Raw genomic sequence first — 15,039 nt, forward strand, 5'->3', positions numbered from 1 at the left:
TCCTTCAGGCTCCACCCCCTCTGTCAGCACCTGTCTCTCTCTCTCTCTCCTTCAGGCTCCACCCCTTCAGTCAGCAGCTCTCTCTCTCTCTGTTTTTCCCTCAGGCTCCACCCATTCTGTCAGCAGCTCTCTCTCTCTCCTTCAGGCTCCACCCCTTCAGTCAGCAGCTCTCTCTCTCTCTCTCTTTTTCCTTCAGGCTCCACCCCTTCTGTCAGCAGCTCTCTCTCTCTCATTCAGGCTCCACCCCTTCTGTCAGCACCTGTCTCTCTCTCTCTCTCTCCTTCAGGCTCCACCCCCTCTGTCAGCACCTGTCTCTCTCTCTCTCCTTCAGGCTCCACCCCTTCAGTCAGCAGCTCTCTCTCTCTCTCTGTTTTTCCCTCAGGCTCCACCCCTTCTGTCAGCAGCTCTCTCTCTCTCCTTCAGGCTCCACCCCTTCTGTCAGCAGCTCTCTCTCTCTCTCTCCTTCAGGCTCCACCCCTTCTGTCAGCACCTGTCTCTCTCTCTCTCTCCTTCAGGCTCCACCCCTTCTGTCAGCAGCTCTCTCTCTCTCTCTCCTTCAGGCTCCACCCCTTCTGTCAGCACCTGTCTCTCTCTCTCTCTCCTTCAGGCTCCACCCCTTCTGTCAGCACCTGTCTCTCTCTCTCTCACCATCACCATTAAAAGGACAAGAGACTGAAGAGCGCAGCTCAGCCAGGTGATTCTCTCAATCAAAACTCACAGGAAAGTTAAAGCACCTGGCTGGCAAGCATCAGCTCAACAAGTGGTCTTGGTGGCAGGTGTGCCCCCACTGGTGTGAAGTCTGGCTGGCTGAGGGTTTAGACTGAGAGTCTATAAATTCAGTTGCTTTACTTCTCCCTCTCTCTTTCACACCATCACGATGAAGGAGCATCTCATACACCCTGCACTGAAAAGAAGACCACCCTGAGAAGCAGCAGCCATACTGAGTCCCGTCCTGAGGAGCGCTGACTAAAAGTGACGCCTTAACTGGAGACATTTAAAGTAACTGACAAGTCTGAAACTCCACATCAGCATTTATCAGGTTGTATGGTTGCCAACATTCACGTGTGCTTTGCTTATTGTTATTATTTTACGAATGTTATCAATAATCCATTATTTAAAGTTGTAACTTAACTCCTGCTTGTCTTTTACGCCGTGTAATTGCCTGAGGTTACAGATGTAGAAGGGAAGGTGGAGAGACGTCCTAAAGTACAGAACCTTATAAGCTGTGGTGAGTCTACGGGATTTGAGGCCTTCAGACAAAAGCTACACAATAAAGAAAGAGAACAAAAGGGGACAGCAGAGTAATACGGAGCTCTAACGAGACAAAAGAAGAGGTCTGAAGGTCCATGAGAGACAATGGAGGAGCAGAGGAGCGTGTGAGGACTTGGGTCAGGGTGACCCCCCCCCCCCCCCAAGTGCAGGCTTTGTGCCGATGCCATTGTGTTGTGTAACACCAGAAAAGAGGAGGTGGACAGGAAAGAAAAAGGACTTTGGGAGACAGCGGCGCGAAGACAAATAGGAAGAAGAAGAGCGAATATCTGAGGTGCAATGTTAGCCTGCAGGGGGCGCCACTGAGAAGAGTGAGGATCAGCGGTGGCCCAAGAAGGAAAACGAGATGTGGAGAAAACCCACAGAGTGCAGTGTGGATGGAGCAACTGAGTGTTGTGTGGTCAAAGAATTTAGACTACCAGATAATGAGTCGGACCACCGGGTGGCAGCACCAGGAGGAGCTCCTTCACAAAGCGCAGTTCAGGTAGGAGGGCGCCAGCTGGAGGGGAGTCCACGCCAGAGCAGTTGCTGCACAAAGAAGGCCGGCAAGAATTCCTCAGCGGCAGGCAGTCGGCGGTGAACTGACACCACTGGTAACCCGGTGGGCATGGAGCCTGAGGGGCACCGCTGGCCTTAGGCTGACAGACAGAGGTGGACGTGCAGGCCTCTCCACAACCTGATAACACAGAAAAGCGGCCTCTTTAGTTATAGCGCCTTTTCGAACCGAGTCGCCAACACATGATCACCTACATGTACTTAATTGGCCAATGCTCTTATCCAAAGCGACTTACACCATTTGAGGTACAATTGGTTCCAGTTCTTTTGTTTTTCCCATTGGAGCCCAGGCAGGTGTAGTGACTTACTCGGGGTCACACAGTGGTGGGATTTGAACCCACAATCCCAGGGTTTGAAGTCCAAAGCTTTAACCACACTGCCTGCCCATCAGTCAGCAGCCACACACATTGGCACATGCCATATACTGAATACCCTTTGAGGGGGCACATGGTGCCCACCAGCATTGACCCGATGGACTTGCACTCATTTTTTTTTTTTAATTAGCTTAGGACTGCAGGTTAGTGGCCACCCCACCCATGACTGGCACTGAAGCGCCAGCTTAGCAGCAGACCTCCCGCCTAACCTTAAATGGCATCAGTAAACCAAGCAGCTCTAAACTTCAAGAACGCCTTATTTCTTGCCCAACCCCTGGCTTGGTGGCTGCCACTTGGCCTCTTCCCGTGTGCCCCTTATGACCGGCGATTATTTCATGAATTCCTTTTTACGCTCTACACGTTTCTCTAAGTGGTCTGCTCATTTTTCTTTGGTTTTTTTATTATCGGAGGGTCTAAATTTACTCCCATCTCTTAATTCCATTCTCGTTTCAGTTTCTTCACAGGTTTATGTGGTCCTTCTTGTCCCGTGTGCAAGCTCTGACACGATAATCAACAAGCCGCCCGGCACCATCATTAGACAGCAGGACCTCCTGACCCCCTCTGAACGTATCTGTGCCTTGAGCCCCCTATCACGAGTTTCACACCCGGAGGTGGTGTAAAGTCACTTCTACTGGAGGACCCCCATAATTTCAGTCCCGTCTGAATCTCTCAGGTCAGTTCATTTTTCACGGACTGCGCGCTCACATCTCATAAATAATGACGGCGACTTTTGTTTCCTGTTATAAGTTCATAAATAATAATAATAATAATAATAATAATAATTCATTAACGCCGGGTTAGACCCGTCCTGTGAAAATCGACACGTCTGGAAGATCTGAGGGATTTGCTTGAATGGGACTAAAGTCAGGGAGGTCCCCCGGTCACCCGGTGCCAGGCCCGCAAACTCCTGAATAACGGGGGATGGGCTGGGGTTATACCCCCTTGGAGGTCCGTCGGCAGGCTGATATACACAATCTGTATTGAAAAGTGGGGGGGCTGGCCCCCCTCGCCGGTGCACACGGACATACTGCATTTGTGAATAGTATTGTGCTCCGAACTGACGGGACGCACACATCAACTAAAGGGAATTAGGAAATGTGGGAACGGAGTAAAGCAGCGACCGGCACGCCACAGCTGGGCGGAAAAACAGATCCCACCTGAACACGGCGTAACGGACCCACCGAATAAGGAAATGCGGCCGTAACCATTAGAGTGAGAAGCTGCTGTATATCGTAAAATTGCATTTTGAAATTTGCTCTGACGCCATTTTGCTTCTCTCAGCGGACGTCCACATTGCGTTGCTCCTGCGCTTTGGGGGCCGCGCTGACGGCACAAGTGTTGTGACTGCCTGCTGATTTGTGTGTTTTCCATTGTTATCCTGAGAGATCTGGTTTTGTCTTGGGGGCAGATTCTGAATTTTTTCCGAGGCCGGACCCCCACAGGCTCCTTAAGGGGGGGGGGGGGTTGCTCTTACTTTTAATAGTGCGGTGCGCAGGTCGTTACATGCAGGGTGGTATTTCTCAGTTTTGGTGTCGGTGACAGTTGGGGCTTATGGTGAAAAGGCCATCAGAACGCCCTGATGGTAAAATCCACCCCGGAGCTTATGTTCGCTTTTGCTATTTTAATTTGTATTGTTATGGCCGTCGTTTTGTAGAATTATTGTCGACTTTTGTCTTTAATTTGTTTTTTTTTTGGTTTGCTCCACTTTTTGTTTTAATCTCCCGGTTTTCCAAGCTCTGAACACAACTCTGATCATCTCCTGGCCTTTTCTCAGTTATTTCAGAGGCCCTGCTCCATAAGACATCCAACATCAGCCATGACGAGCATCCAAAGAAATGTGACAGCCGAGAGGAGACCACTGAGCACGTCAGGCCCGCTTGTTTAGCCGATAGCCAAGCTGTCCCCAAATATCCATCCATTGTCCAACCCGCTGAATCCAAACACAGGGTCATGGGGGTCTGCCAGAGCCAATCCCAGCCAACACAGGGCACAAGGCAGGAACCAATCCCAGGCAGGGTGCCAACCCACCACAGGACACACACAAACACACCAAGCACACACTCGGGCCAATTTAGAATCGCCAATCCACCTAACCTGCATGTCTTTGGACTGTGGGAGGAAACCCACACAGACACGGGGAGAACATGCAAACTCCACGCAGGGAGGACCCGGGAAGTGAACCCAGGTCTCCTAACTGCGAGGCGGCAGCGCTACCCACTGCTCCACTGTGCCACCCTCTCAAATATCCTGCAAAAAAAAAAAAAAAAGACGGGCACCTTGCTGATGGCTCGGGTCCTGCTGCGTCCCGTAAGGGCCGTGGACTGCCAGAAGAAGCGCTGCTCAGGGGCCCCCATAGCCAAGTCGGCTCATTCTTACAGGGCTTGCAAGACAGTCGGACTTCTTACCGGATGGGAGGCTGAAATGACTCCATACTTTTCAGTCCCATCACGCTATTCCTTATCTCAAAATGGGATTCAGCTGCCTGGCTCTGGCGAGGTAAGCAATTCCATCCTGGGGCGAGAGGGGGCGCTGACGCTAACAGTGTCATCTCTGTCCACAGCATCAAAGACCCGCCCAAGGAAGACACATAGCTCCGCCCCACAATCCAGTGCAGACTCCGCCCCTCCACTACAAAGACCAGGCAACCACGGAGTCGGGCGTCAGACCTTGACTGGCGAAGGAGGAGGAGGAGGACTGAGCACCCGAATGCCAAGTCAGAAGATGCCAACCAGAGCCACTTTAGTTTTCATTCTGCCACTGAGTGGCTGTATTTCTGTTAATATTAAATGGGGCGACTCGGCTGGCACCCCAACTCTTTATGACATTACAACTGACATATGCAGTACATGACCAGGCAACTAATCCCATCCATCCATCTTCTAACCCACTTCATTCCAGGCAAGGTCACCGACAGCAACTAACTGAAGACAGAATTTGGCAGGCTACTGCTATTTTCAGGATCGATTAATAATAATAATAATACATTTTATTTATATAGCGCCCTTCCCATGCCCTCCTGGTAACACTGCAGAGTTTCTCAAGACTGACCAGCCATGCCAAAGCAAGCCCGGCCACACCACACAAGTAAGAATGGCAGACCCCCACTAACCTGGAAGAGCCAAGTGCAGCCCAGCCAAGTGTTCACAATGTGGACGGAATAACTGAAACCTCACTTGGGTGGTCCGATTCAAGGGGCACGTCACAAACTCCACTGAGGCCAGAGCTCCTTCCTGCCTGAAGCTCACACCCGGGAACCTGAGGAGCTGTGAAACAAAGAGAAGAGAACACGGCGGTTAGGCGGCCTGTCAACTGCCCGATTATCAGCTTTTAGCCATTCAGCTAGCTCCCCCTGCTGGACACGTGGCTGTAAGCCCGTAGTTTTCTGAAAGGTCCAAGTTAGAGCCCCCCAGGGTGTACTGTGGACCGAGCCGCTTACTACAAGCTGGACTGTGGTGTAAGGATTTGTGTCTCGGCTGCAGTCGCCATCCTCACAAAGGCCCAGAGTGTGAATTGAGGGCAGCTCTCGTGAGCAGACGGGTTCATCGCACCCCGGCCACTAGGTGAGCCTGGACAATGCGCTCTCCTCCACCTTCACCTTTAGGTGTGGCGGGCGCCATACTGGCTCACCTGACAAGAACTGGCTTGATGGGTCAAACCTGGAAGACAAGAACGCTGGGCAGATGTCAGCAGCATTACACATTGGCATGCAAACATTTGGGCACCCCTGGGCAAAACCTTTGTTACTGTAAACAGTTAAGTGAGACGAAGCAAAAGGCATAAAGCTCAAGATGGAACCTTCATTTGAGAATCTGAAACAAGATTGGTGTCTTATTTGTGTTCAAATGTAGAGAGATAAAGAAAAAGCGCATTGTGCAAAAGTCCGGGCACCCCGAGAGATCTGAGGTGTTGCACCTTCAGGAGTTCTTAGGGCTGTGGTTTCTCCAAAATCATCGAGAGGAAAGGCCGAGTGATGCAAATGTCGAGGCCGTATGACTCCTCCAGCCTCGTCCTAACAATCAGCAGCCATGGGCTCCCCTAAGCCGCTGCTTAGCACTTGGTGCCCACCAAGCAGAAGGAGGCGACAAGAAGACATCAAAGCATTTTTAGGTGCCCGTCTCCTCAGCTTGTCATGGAATTAAGAATTAGCAGGAGTGGTGGAGAAAGGGGTGTAGCCCAGAACTCTGGGCCCTGTACATAAGTGGTCTCTGTTGCTGCCCCTATTCCTCTCGAAAAGAAAGTTTTCATTCCAGGATTCTGCAAAAGACCTTGGGGAGGTGCAGCAGACCCTGGAGTAGTGGAGCACAAAAGTGAACTTCATGGGGGAGTCAACACCTTTACTTGTGCCCACAAAAAGTTCTACTTTCACCTCCTAAGTCCACAGGACTTATCCCCCTAAATGACCCCCCTTCCCTCCAGGCTTGTACCACTGGGATCCTGGAGAAGGTCCACAAAGCGAGGGAGTCATCAGAGTGTGGCTGTTTGTCAAGACCTTCATGGAGACAAGCATTTCCACGCAGCACACGCACACACAAGGCACACTCTTACCTCAATACTCCCAGACGGTGTCCCCAGAGATGTGACAGTGTTGATGGTGGCAAAGGGTGACATTGAATCGAAGGTCACAGTCCCCTCCATGAAGTAATCTGCATTGAGGATCTTCTCTGCAATGGGAAAAACAGAGTGATTATGTGAAGCAGCGCAGAGTCCTCCCCTCGGACTACGCTCTAATGTTCAATATCTTCTGACATTCGATTCACAAATGTGACAAACTGTAATGGGATCACCACACTTGTTACTTTCTGGAAGAGGTCAGTCGCATTACTGAGGAGTTTTACGTTATCCTCTACACCCGTGAGAATGCGGACCAATCGCAAAGCCTGAAGATGACGTCCACACGACCCTTCACTATTCTACCAGGAATACAGAAGACCCCCCCTCACTTTATCGTGCTGCAGATTTCACTTGAAATACCCAAATTGGCCTTCATTTCTGCCCACCAATCTCCACCCAATAACCCGCGATGACGACGTGAAAACGCATCTGCAGAAAGTTCAGCAAATTCATCAAAAATCAGAACTGACAGCTCTCCTCCCAAGAAGTATGCAGACCCCCTCTGCTGTGGCACTGCACGTCGTGCTCACCTCCATCCTGTATGCTTTCATCCTCCTTGAGATGTTACTAGAACTTGACTGGCGTCCACCTGTGGCAACCTGGGCAGACTGGGCGTCATTTAGAAAGGCACACGTGGACCCGTGGGTAGAAGGTCTCACGAGTCACACCTCACGACTGGAGAAAAGCCAAGCCATAAAGTCCAAGGAACTCCATGTAGACCTCCAGGACTGATGAGTGAGGCTGATCTCAAGACAATGGGGTCAAACCATCTGTGGAAAGCTCTGAGTGTCCCCCAGGAGCACAGCAGCCTCACGAATTGTGGAATGGGAGAAGTTTGGACCCAGCAGGACTCTTCCTAGGGTTGGTCGTCTGGCCAAACTGAGTAACTGGAGAAGAAGGGGCTTGGTCAGGGAGGTGACCCCGAACCCAATGGTCATTCTAAGAGAGCTTCAGAGGTCCACCAATGAGATCACCTGTCTCAGCAGCGCTCCCTCAATCAGGTATTTATATGGTCGAGTGGCTACCTCTGGGGTGACGTTTGCCATACGACATTTAAAGTCCTCTGTGCAGGTTTGGTCTCCATAAAGTCATAAGCAGCACTAGAGAAAGTTCAGAGAAGAGCGACGAGGCTGAGTCCAGGGGGTGAGTTATGAGGAAAGATCAAAAGAGAGATGAAGAGGAGACCCGAGTGAAGTGTGCAAAATGATGAAGGGCATCAGTCCAGTGGGTCGAGACAGTGACTTTAAAATAAGACCACACAAGAACACGGGGACAGCGTTGGAAAGTTGTTAAGGGTGAATTTCACACAAACTTTAGGAAGTTTATCTTCACAGACACTTGAAATAAGTGACCGAGTAGTGTGGAGGACAGTAGGACTTTAGGGACATTCAGAACTCAACTTGATGTTTATTTAGAAGAATTAAGTGGACAGGACTGGCGAGCTTTGTGGGACTGAATGACCTGCTCTTGTCCAGATGGTCCTAAAGAACTCTGGAGAGCCGAGGAAAAACATTCTCTGGTCTGAGGAGACAATAATTGAACCTTCTATGCAGAACTGGAAGCAGTGCGTCTGCAGAAGACCAGCCCCTGCTCCTCACTGCTCTACCCAACACCGTCATTGTGGTGAAGCAGGGTGATGTGCAGCAAACAGGAAGACTGGACAGGATTGAGGGAAGGAGGAGAGCATTGACGAAACCTTGAAGAACGGCCACTGATCCAGAGTGACGCCACCTCAGACTGGGGCGATGGTTCAATGACCTCAAGCATACAGCCAATGCCACGCTAGAGTGGCTTCAGGACAAGCCTGTGAGCGGCCCTGCCTCAGCCCATGGCACTTGTGTGGAGAGACCTGACAATGGCCGTTCACAGATGCTTCCCATCCAATCCAACAGAGTCTGAGGGGTCCTGCTAGGAAGAAGGGGATCCACTGCCCAAATCCAGGAGTGCCAAGCTTGTAGAACCTTGTTAAGAAGTTTTTATTGATTTGATTGAATGAAATACGATTCATTTTGGATTTTATGAAACAGGCGCCACCAGAAACTTAAATTTAATTCATCTAATGTTGCCTTTTGACAAAAGAGCTGAGGCCTGTCAGTGTGATAAATGTACGGAAACGGGGGATATCCATTTGATGGGGGGCAAATACTTTTTCACAGCAGGTTTTTTTTTTTTTTGTAGAGCCGTATTATGAAGACTTTAATGACGTCTGCAAGCCTCTCTGCAGATGCGTCGTCACTTTTGTCATGATGCCTCCATTTAAAATGACGCCTACAGCACGATAAGGAGTGCAGATAGTGAGGGGGTCTGAATGCTTTCCGAGTCCTCGCTCTGTTTTATTATCTTCGCACATTGTGTTCACAGGGCTGTATCCATTAAACACTTTTATGAGGCACTTCTAATTATTCCCGTTTCATTTTTCTATTCTTTCTGTACTTTCTTCTACTTGCATAAGTCAAGGTGACACCGCAGTCACCTTCAGTGACGAAAAGGACGAAGGACGCTGCGACTGAGGTGACACTAACTCACAGACTTTTCAAGGGTGCCGAGTCTCATCCTGAGGTTAACAACTTTCTCACTTTTCTGTACTTTGAAGAGCCTGGCATTGGCTGGGTGGTCTTTTGTTCTCAGAATGTCTCTAGCTGGGTCATCAAGCAGCGGCCCGTGTGTGTAAGTCTTCTCTGATGCCAAGTCACCCCCCTGATGGATATTTCAGCCTGCTTTGATAAACTAATGTGGATTCTACAAACGCCCGACTGACATCATCGGCTTTTGTAGTTTATGGCTAGGGGTCTTTTTATGGCTCCCCTCTCCCTATCAAGAACTTGGTCTCTATTGGCCCGTGCCGGCCGCAAAGCCTGCTTCTCGATTTCAGAGGCCAGGCTTACGTGTAGCTTTCTTGGAATTTTGTGGAGCCCTGGAACCACAACAGTCAAGTTGGCAGAGCATTTTGGGGTAATGCTGTTGAAGTGGGGACTCCCACCATGAGCCATCTCAAGTTTGCAGGCCTGCACTGTGGTGACTGATGGTGGCAACGTCTTTAGCTAGAGGAGGACATCCGGCTGAGCCGACGCTGCGAGCAGAGCCCCTTCTGATGACATCAGCTGGACTATCCAAAAGCCCCCAGGACGGCTCTGGGTTCGCACAGTCAGGCTGGAACAGACGAGGGCCGTCACCAAACTGAAGCACACAAGCACCCTGAGCAAGGGAAAGGTGCTAAATAAGTACAACGTGTTATTATTGGGCATCTGAAACATCTCCGTCTGCTGTAGAGCCAAGGGATTGAGCCCAAACCCTGCCATTGACCCTCGTCCACCAAACTTTATAGTCCAGACGGTGGCGTTCTCTCCCAGAGTGGTTGTGCCCACTGCTCCAGAGTCCAACAGCGGCCGTCTTAGTGCGATTCACGCCACTCCGGCTGACGCTTGGCACTGCCCATGGTGATCTTAGGCTCGCCCATGGACCCCATTTCAAGGTGCTCCCGACACAAAGTTTGGGTGCTGATGTTGCTTCCACAGGTAGAGAGTGATGCCACAGAGGGGAGGCCATTTTTAGGCCTGTGGGTTTGAGAGCCGCTTTTGTTTCTGCCACTCAGTGAAAGCACTAAGAGGTGGAGCAGAGCAGACATTTGTGGTGACAGTGACATCTTGCGATGTTTAAAGTCACTGAGCTTTTCAGAATGACCCAATGGAGATGGCATGGCTGTGTGCTTATTTTGTTAAACTTGATCCCCTAGACGGGGGTCCACATGCTTCTGGCCAAATGGTGTATTTCTAACAGGCTCTTCTGTATGCAGATGTGCATTTCACATTGTTGTTGGTGGGCTTCATATAAGAAAGCCATGTGACCATGTAAGCCCAAGACAGAAAGCACCTCAGAGCTACTGTAGGAGTCAGGGTCCGGCATACTCAGCCACCAGCCCTTGTTACCTAAAAAATGGAAAAAACCCACCCAGATGTTGTACGTTATTGGTCAAGACCTTATCTGAAAGCATGGCTGACCAAAGACAGAAAGAGGGACACAATGACAGAGAAGAAGGGGCCCGCCGTACCTTCAGGTAAGTATTCACAGATGAAGCCGTGTCTGGCAGAGCACGCCGTGGGATTCGCATGGCCAGTGGCGTTAAGGGAAAAGCAAGCAGCTTCTTCGTTTGTGAGGTTCCTCCCATCTTTAGTGGCCCCCTGCTGAAAGTCAATCCACGCGTGTCCATCACTGCAAAAAGAAGAGTTAGCCATGCTGAAGAAGTGGACCACTGCAAGTTCAGAATGAAACAAGGAAGTGAGCAGGACCATCTCCCTCCCATTGAGTCCCACTGATTGTATGAAATATGCACCACCAGAAAATTAAATATTATTTATCTAATGTTACATTTTGACAAAAGATCTGAGGCCTTTCACTGTCATCAACATACAAAAACAGAGGATATTGGGGGGCAAATACTTTTTCACAACACTATTTTTTTTGCTGTCTTTTATGTCACATTTCTCTCATCTTAATTTCTCCACCGTGGTTCTCAGATGAGCTGCAGTTCAACCCCCATGCATTTAATTTTCCGAGGACACCTAGTGGAGACTAAGGGAAGTGCATGAACGCCTGACCCCAGGAAGAGGCACTTTGTCACAAAAAGGTTTGTGGAAATCTGAAAAAAAAATAAAAGTCACTGACTTGAAGGGAAACCCTGACGACTGCTATCTACAGAAATCAGCTGAATGCCCGCTTTTGAGACCACAGCTCATGCCAAACTGCTGTCCAAGAAGGACCCAGGGCGTGCCCCAAGATCGCTGCCAGGCCTTACCGCTCCATGCCCGCTGCCAGAACTGCCAAAGTCTGTGGGCTTCTCAGCACAGCCAGGCGTCCCGCGGCGCCCCCTTTGGAGCAATTCTGCTGGGCTTCCTCCAGTGTTGCACCACCCTTAACAAGCTGGTAACAGGGGGCACTTCGAGCAGCTCCCACATCATCAAGTGAGCAGAGGTTCACTAGAAAGAAAAAAGGGAATGTGACAAATGAGAGGCTCCTTTGATAACGCAGCTGGCACCACATACCATCCCTGCTCCTATGGCACCCCGGAGTGGTGAACTCAGGTGGCTAGGCCTGTGTGATCCAGGGAGATGCGATGAAGATAACGAGGAGGACTGCGTTAGGATAAAGTGGACAGGGCGAGGACTGGGGTGCCACTTCAATGGAGCAGACGAGGTCTGCCGAGGAGGAAGAGCAAGTGAAATAAAATCAGGGCAGGGATGGCGGGTACAAATCCTCACACACATACACACACACACACACACTACTCATGTCACGGCCCACCTTGAGTGCCAAAGTGACCACCGAGGAGGACAGTGTTGCTATGGTGATTTTCCAGTCAGCTGACATATCATCGATTCCTAAGCACCCTGGTCACTCAGGGCACGCTGTCTGCTCACATGGGGTCAGTGCCAAGTCTGACAGCAGTGGTCAGTCACAACACCGCAGCCCCCAGCGTTACGAGAAGAAACAGGATAAAGAGACCAAGAGGAGGGGGGATGTGTCATTGTCACTTGACCAGAGAGTGGATCTCCTCGGCGGCTCCCACAAGTCACCGATACCAGTGAGGCCCGAGACGTGGCGGTTATTATGGTCTGTCGTGGGATTCGAACTGCACTTTTGTTTTTTGCCATTTTGGTATTTCATTTTCCCTGAGATGTCTTGTTTTAGGCTTTAATTTTGCCCACTGGCACACGTGTGCTAATCGGGGGGCATCCAGGTGACAGGTAAGGACTGAGAAACTGGTGTCTGGGAAGGGTGCTCAGTAACAACCTCTTCTCTATCACATGCAACGCGGACCATGAAGCCCACTTCCTGTTGAGCTCTGGGTGGTCCCAGCTCTTCTGTCACATGGGCTATTCAAAGAAAAGTGTCACCCGAAACTGGCATTCAGTCACCAACCAGATTTCCTACAGCATGGAGAAGCCCAAGAAGGGAGGCATCATCATTCCTGATTACCTTCTGTTATTGCCACACAGTCTGCCCACATCAAACGGGGCACCAGGTGGTCCGCAACCCTTCACTATTGCCCTCTCGTTCTTTCTGCATTACACCATCATTTGATTTTTCTTAACGCTTTTCGCTTTCTTCCTTTGCTGAGTGTTGTTTGTTCCCTTTTGTATTTTATCTGCAATGTTATTTTATTTTTCGCCAAGGTAATGGCCGACAACCTGAACCAATCATTGCCCTCGGGTGTGTGTGTTTAACGGCAGATACCCGAGGGCTCTTTATCGAGCGCCCGCTGCCACTGCTTAGACGCAGTGACATTCGTCAGGCTGCCTCACTAACCAATGAGGAGGAGAGGCGGGTCTTCAGGTCAAAAAGTCCTTCCCATGAGGCTTTAGTCTTTCGTTTATGAGGTGTCCTGATTATTCCAGAAGAATCTTTCTAACATTATTTGAGCAACAAAGCGTATGATTGGCTAAATGACATATGGATTATGCGACACGAGTAACACTTTTGTTTTTTATTCCATGAACATTTTTCCTATCGTCTACTGCTGCACAGCATTGATCACCGTTGGCTTCTACATTTTTCTCGACTATCACTACAAACTACTTTGGGTAAGAAACGTATAAAACAAATATCACTTTTGGGTGGTCTTAGAAACTCGTGGTCCTACCGTCACCTAACGTGCCTCAAGTACGACTTGACACACACGGGCACATGGGAGGCATCTAATGGGTGTGGATGAAGGGAATTTCATGCCAGACCAGCGGGTGGCGCAGTCTGCTAATCCTTTCCCTCTTTCCACAAATTCCGGCTGGCCCCCGACGACGTCACTACTGTTTCAGGGCCTGATGACATCACTTTCTGGCTCCGCCCCCCCCCCCGATGACGCCATTTCCACTTCCAGTTTCCAATGACAACACTTCCGGTTTCTTGGTTTTTAGAAGTGTATGTGTGTGTGATGCCTGATGACGTCACTTCTGATTCTGCCACCAATGACGTCATTTCCAGTTCCATGGTTTGGGGTCTGCGGTGGGTTGGCAGCCTGCCCGGGATTGGTTCCTGCCTTGTGCCCTGTGTTGGCTGGGATTGGCTCCAGCAGACCCCCATGACCCTGTGTTCGGATTCAGCGGGTTGGCAAATGGATGGATGGTTTGGGGTGATGCCCGATGACAGCACTTCCGGTTCTGGCCCACAATGACGCCACTTCCGGTTCCTGGCTCAACAACAGCACTTGTGTTCCCGCCCCTGATGATGTCATTTCCACTTCCGGAAGCCAAATGACATCATTTCCTGTGGGTTGGTTTGGGGGGAACTGAGAGATACCTGATGACATCACTTCCAGTTCCGGTTCACAACGACATCACTTTCTGGTTCCGCCCCCCGATGATGTCATTTCCACTTCCGGTTTCTTGGTTTTTAGGGATGTATTTGTGTGTGAGATGCCTGATGACATCACTTCTGATTCTGCCACCGAGGAAGTCACTTCCAGATCCTTGGTGGTGGTGGGGGGGGGGTGGTGATGCCCGACGACATCACTTCCGGTTCCGGCCCACAACGACATAACTTTCTGGTTCCGCCCCCTGATGATATCATTTCCACTTCCGGTTTCTTGGTTTTTAGGAGTATATGTGTGTGTGATGCCTGATGACGTCACTTCTGTTCCCGCCCCTGATGACGTCATTTCCACTTCCGGTGCCAAATGACATAATTTCCTGTGGGTTGGTTTGGGGGGGAACTGATAGATGCCCGATGACGTCCCTTCCTGTTCCGGGCCCCCATGATGTGACTTCCTCGCCATCTTTGTCTCCACTGAGTCGGCTCTCTTTTGTGGACTCCAATCTGTACACAATCGAGCAAATCAAGTATAACGGGGGGCTGCGCCAAACCTTTTTTGTGGCTCTTTGTCTACTCTTTGAGCAGACTTAGAGAACTGAACTAAGATTTGTTTGTCTTAAACAAGAACTTTTCTTTCCTTTGCTTTTACTAAAACGTTAAAACGAAGATATTTGGTGGGTGGAATGATCTGATCAGTCGTCACACTGGTGCTTGAGTCTCCTCCTACGACGCAAACCAGAAGCTGCAGAACTTTGCTAATGTTGGTAGACGTGTCTCTACTCTCGCCGTGTTCAAGGCCTCTGCGCCGCACTTCAACGTTCTCGTTGTCATTTTGCTCCCCTTTTTCTGACCACACCCCTCGTTTCTCGACTCTTTCATTTTCTTGTCCCTCCCTATTTTCCTCTGCCTTTCCTTCTGTTTACGGTAC

At 50.1% G+C, this 15,039-nt stretch overlaps 1 protein-coding gene across 4 annotated transcripts in view; it reads right to left on the reverse strand.

The window, feature by feature from the left end:
* Nucleotides 1-15,039, reverse strand: part of pkd1a (polycystic kidney disease 1a) — a 112,932-nt gene that overhangs the window by 50,237 nt on the left and 47,656 nt on the right. For all 4 annotated transcript variants that reach the window (XM_051934131.1, XM_051934130.1, XM_051934129.1 and 1 more), the window contains exons 7-11: nt 11,602-11,782; nt 10,858-11,018; nt 6,744-6,859; nt 5,308-5,461; nt 1,689-1,945 (exon numbers count right to left, since the gene is read on the reverse strand). In XM_051934131.1, coding sequence (XP_051790091.1) covers nt 1,689-1,945; nt 5,308-5,461; nt 6,744-6,859; nt 10,858-11,018; nt 11,602-11,782 — 869 coding nt within the window. The remainder of the gene's footprint in view (nt 1-1,688; nt 1,946-5,307; nt 5,462-6,743; nt 6,860-10,857; nt 11,019-11,601; nt 11,783-15,039) is intronic.

Source organism: Erpetoichthys calabaricus, chromosome 11, assembly GCF_900747795.2.
Source record: "Erpetoichthys calabaricus chromosome 11, fErpCal1.3, whole genome shotgun sequence".
Classification (NCBI taxonomy): Eukaryota; Metazoa; Chordata; class Cladistia; order Polypteriformes; family Polypteridae; genus Erpetoichthys; species Erpetoichthys calabaricus.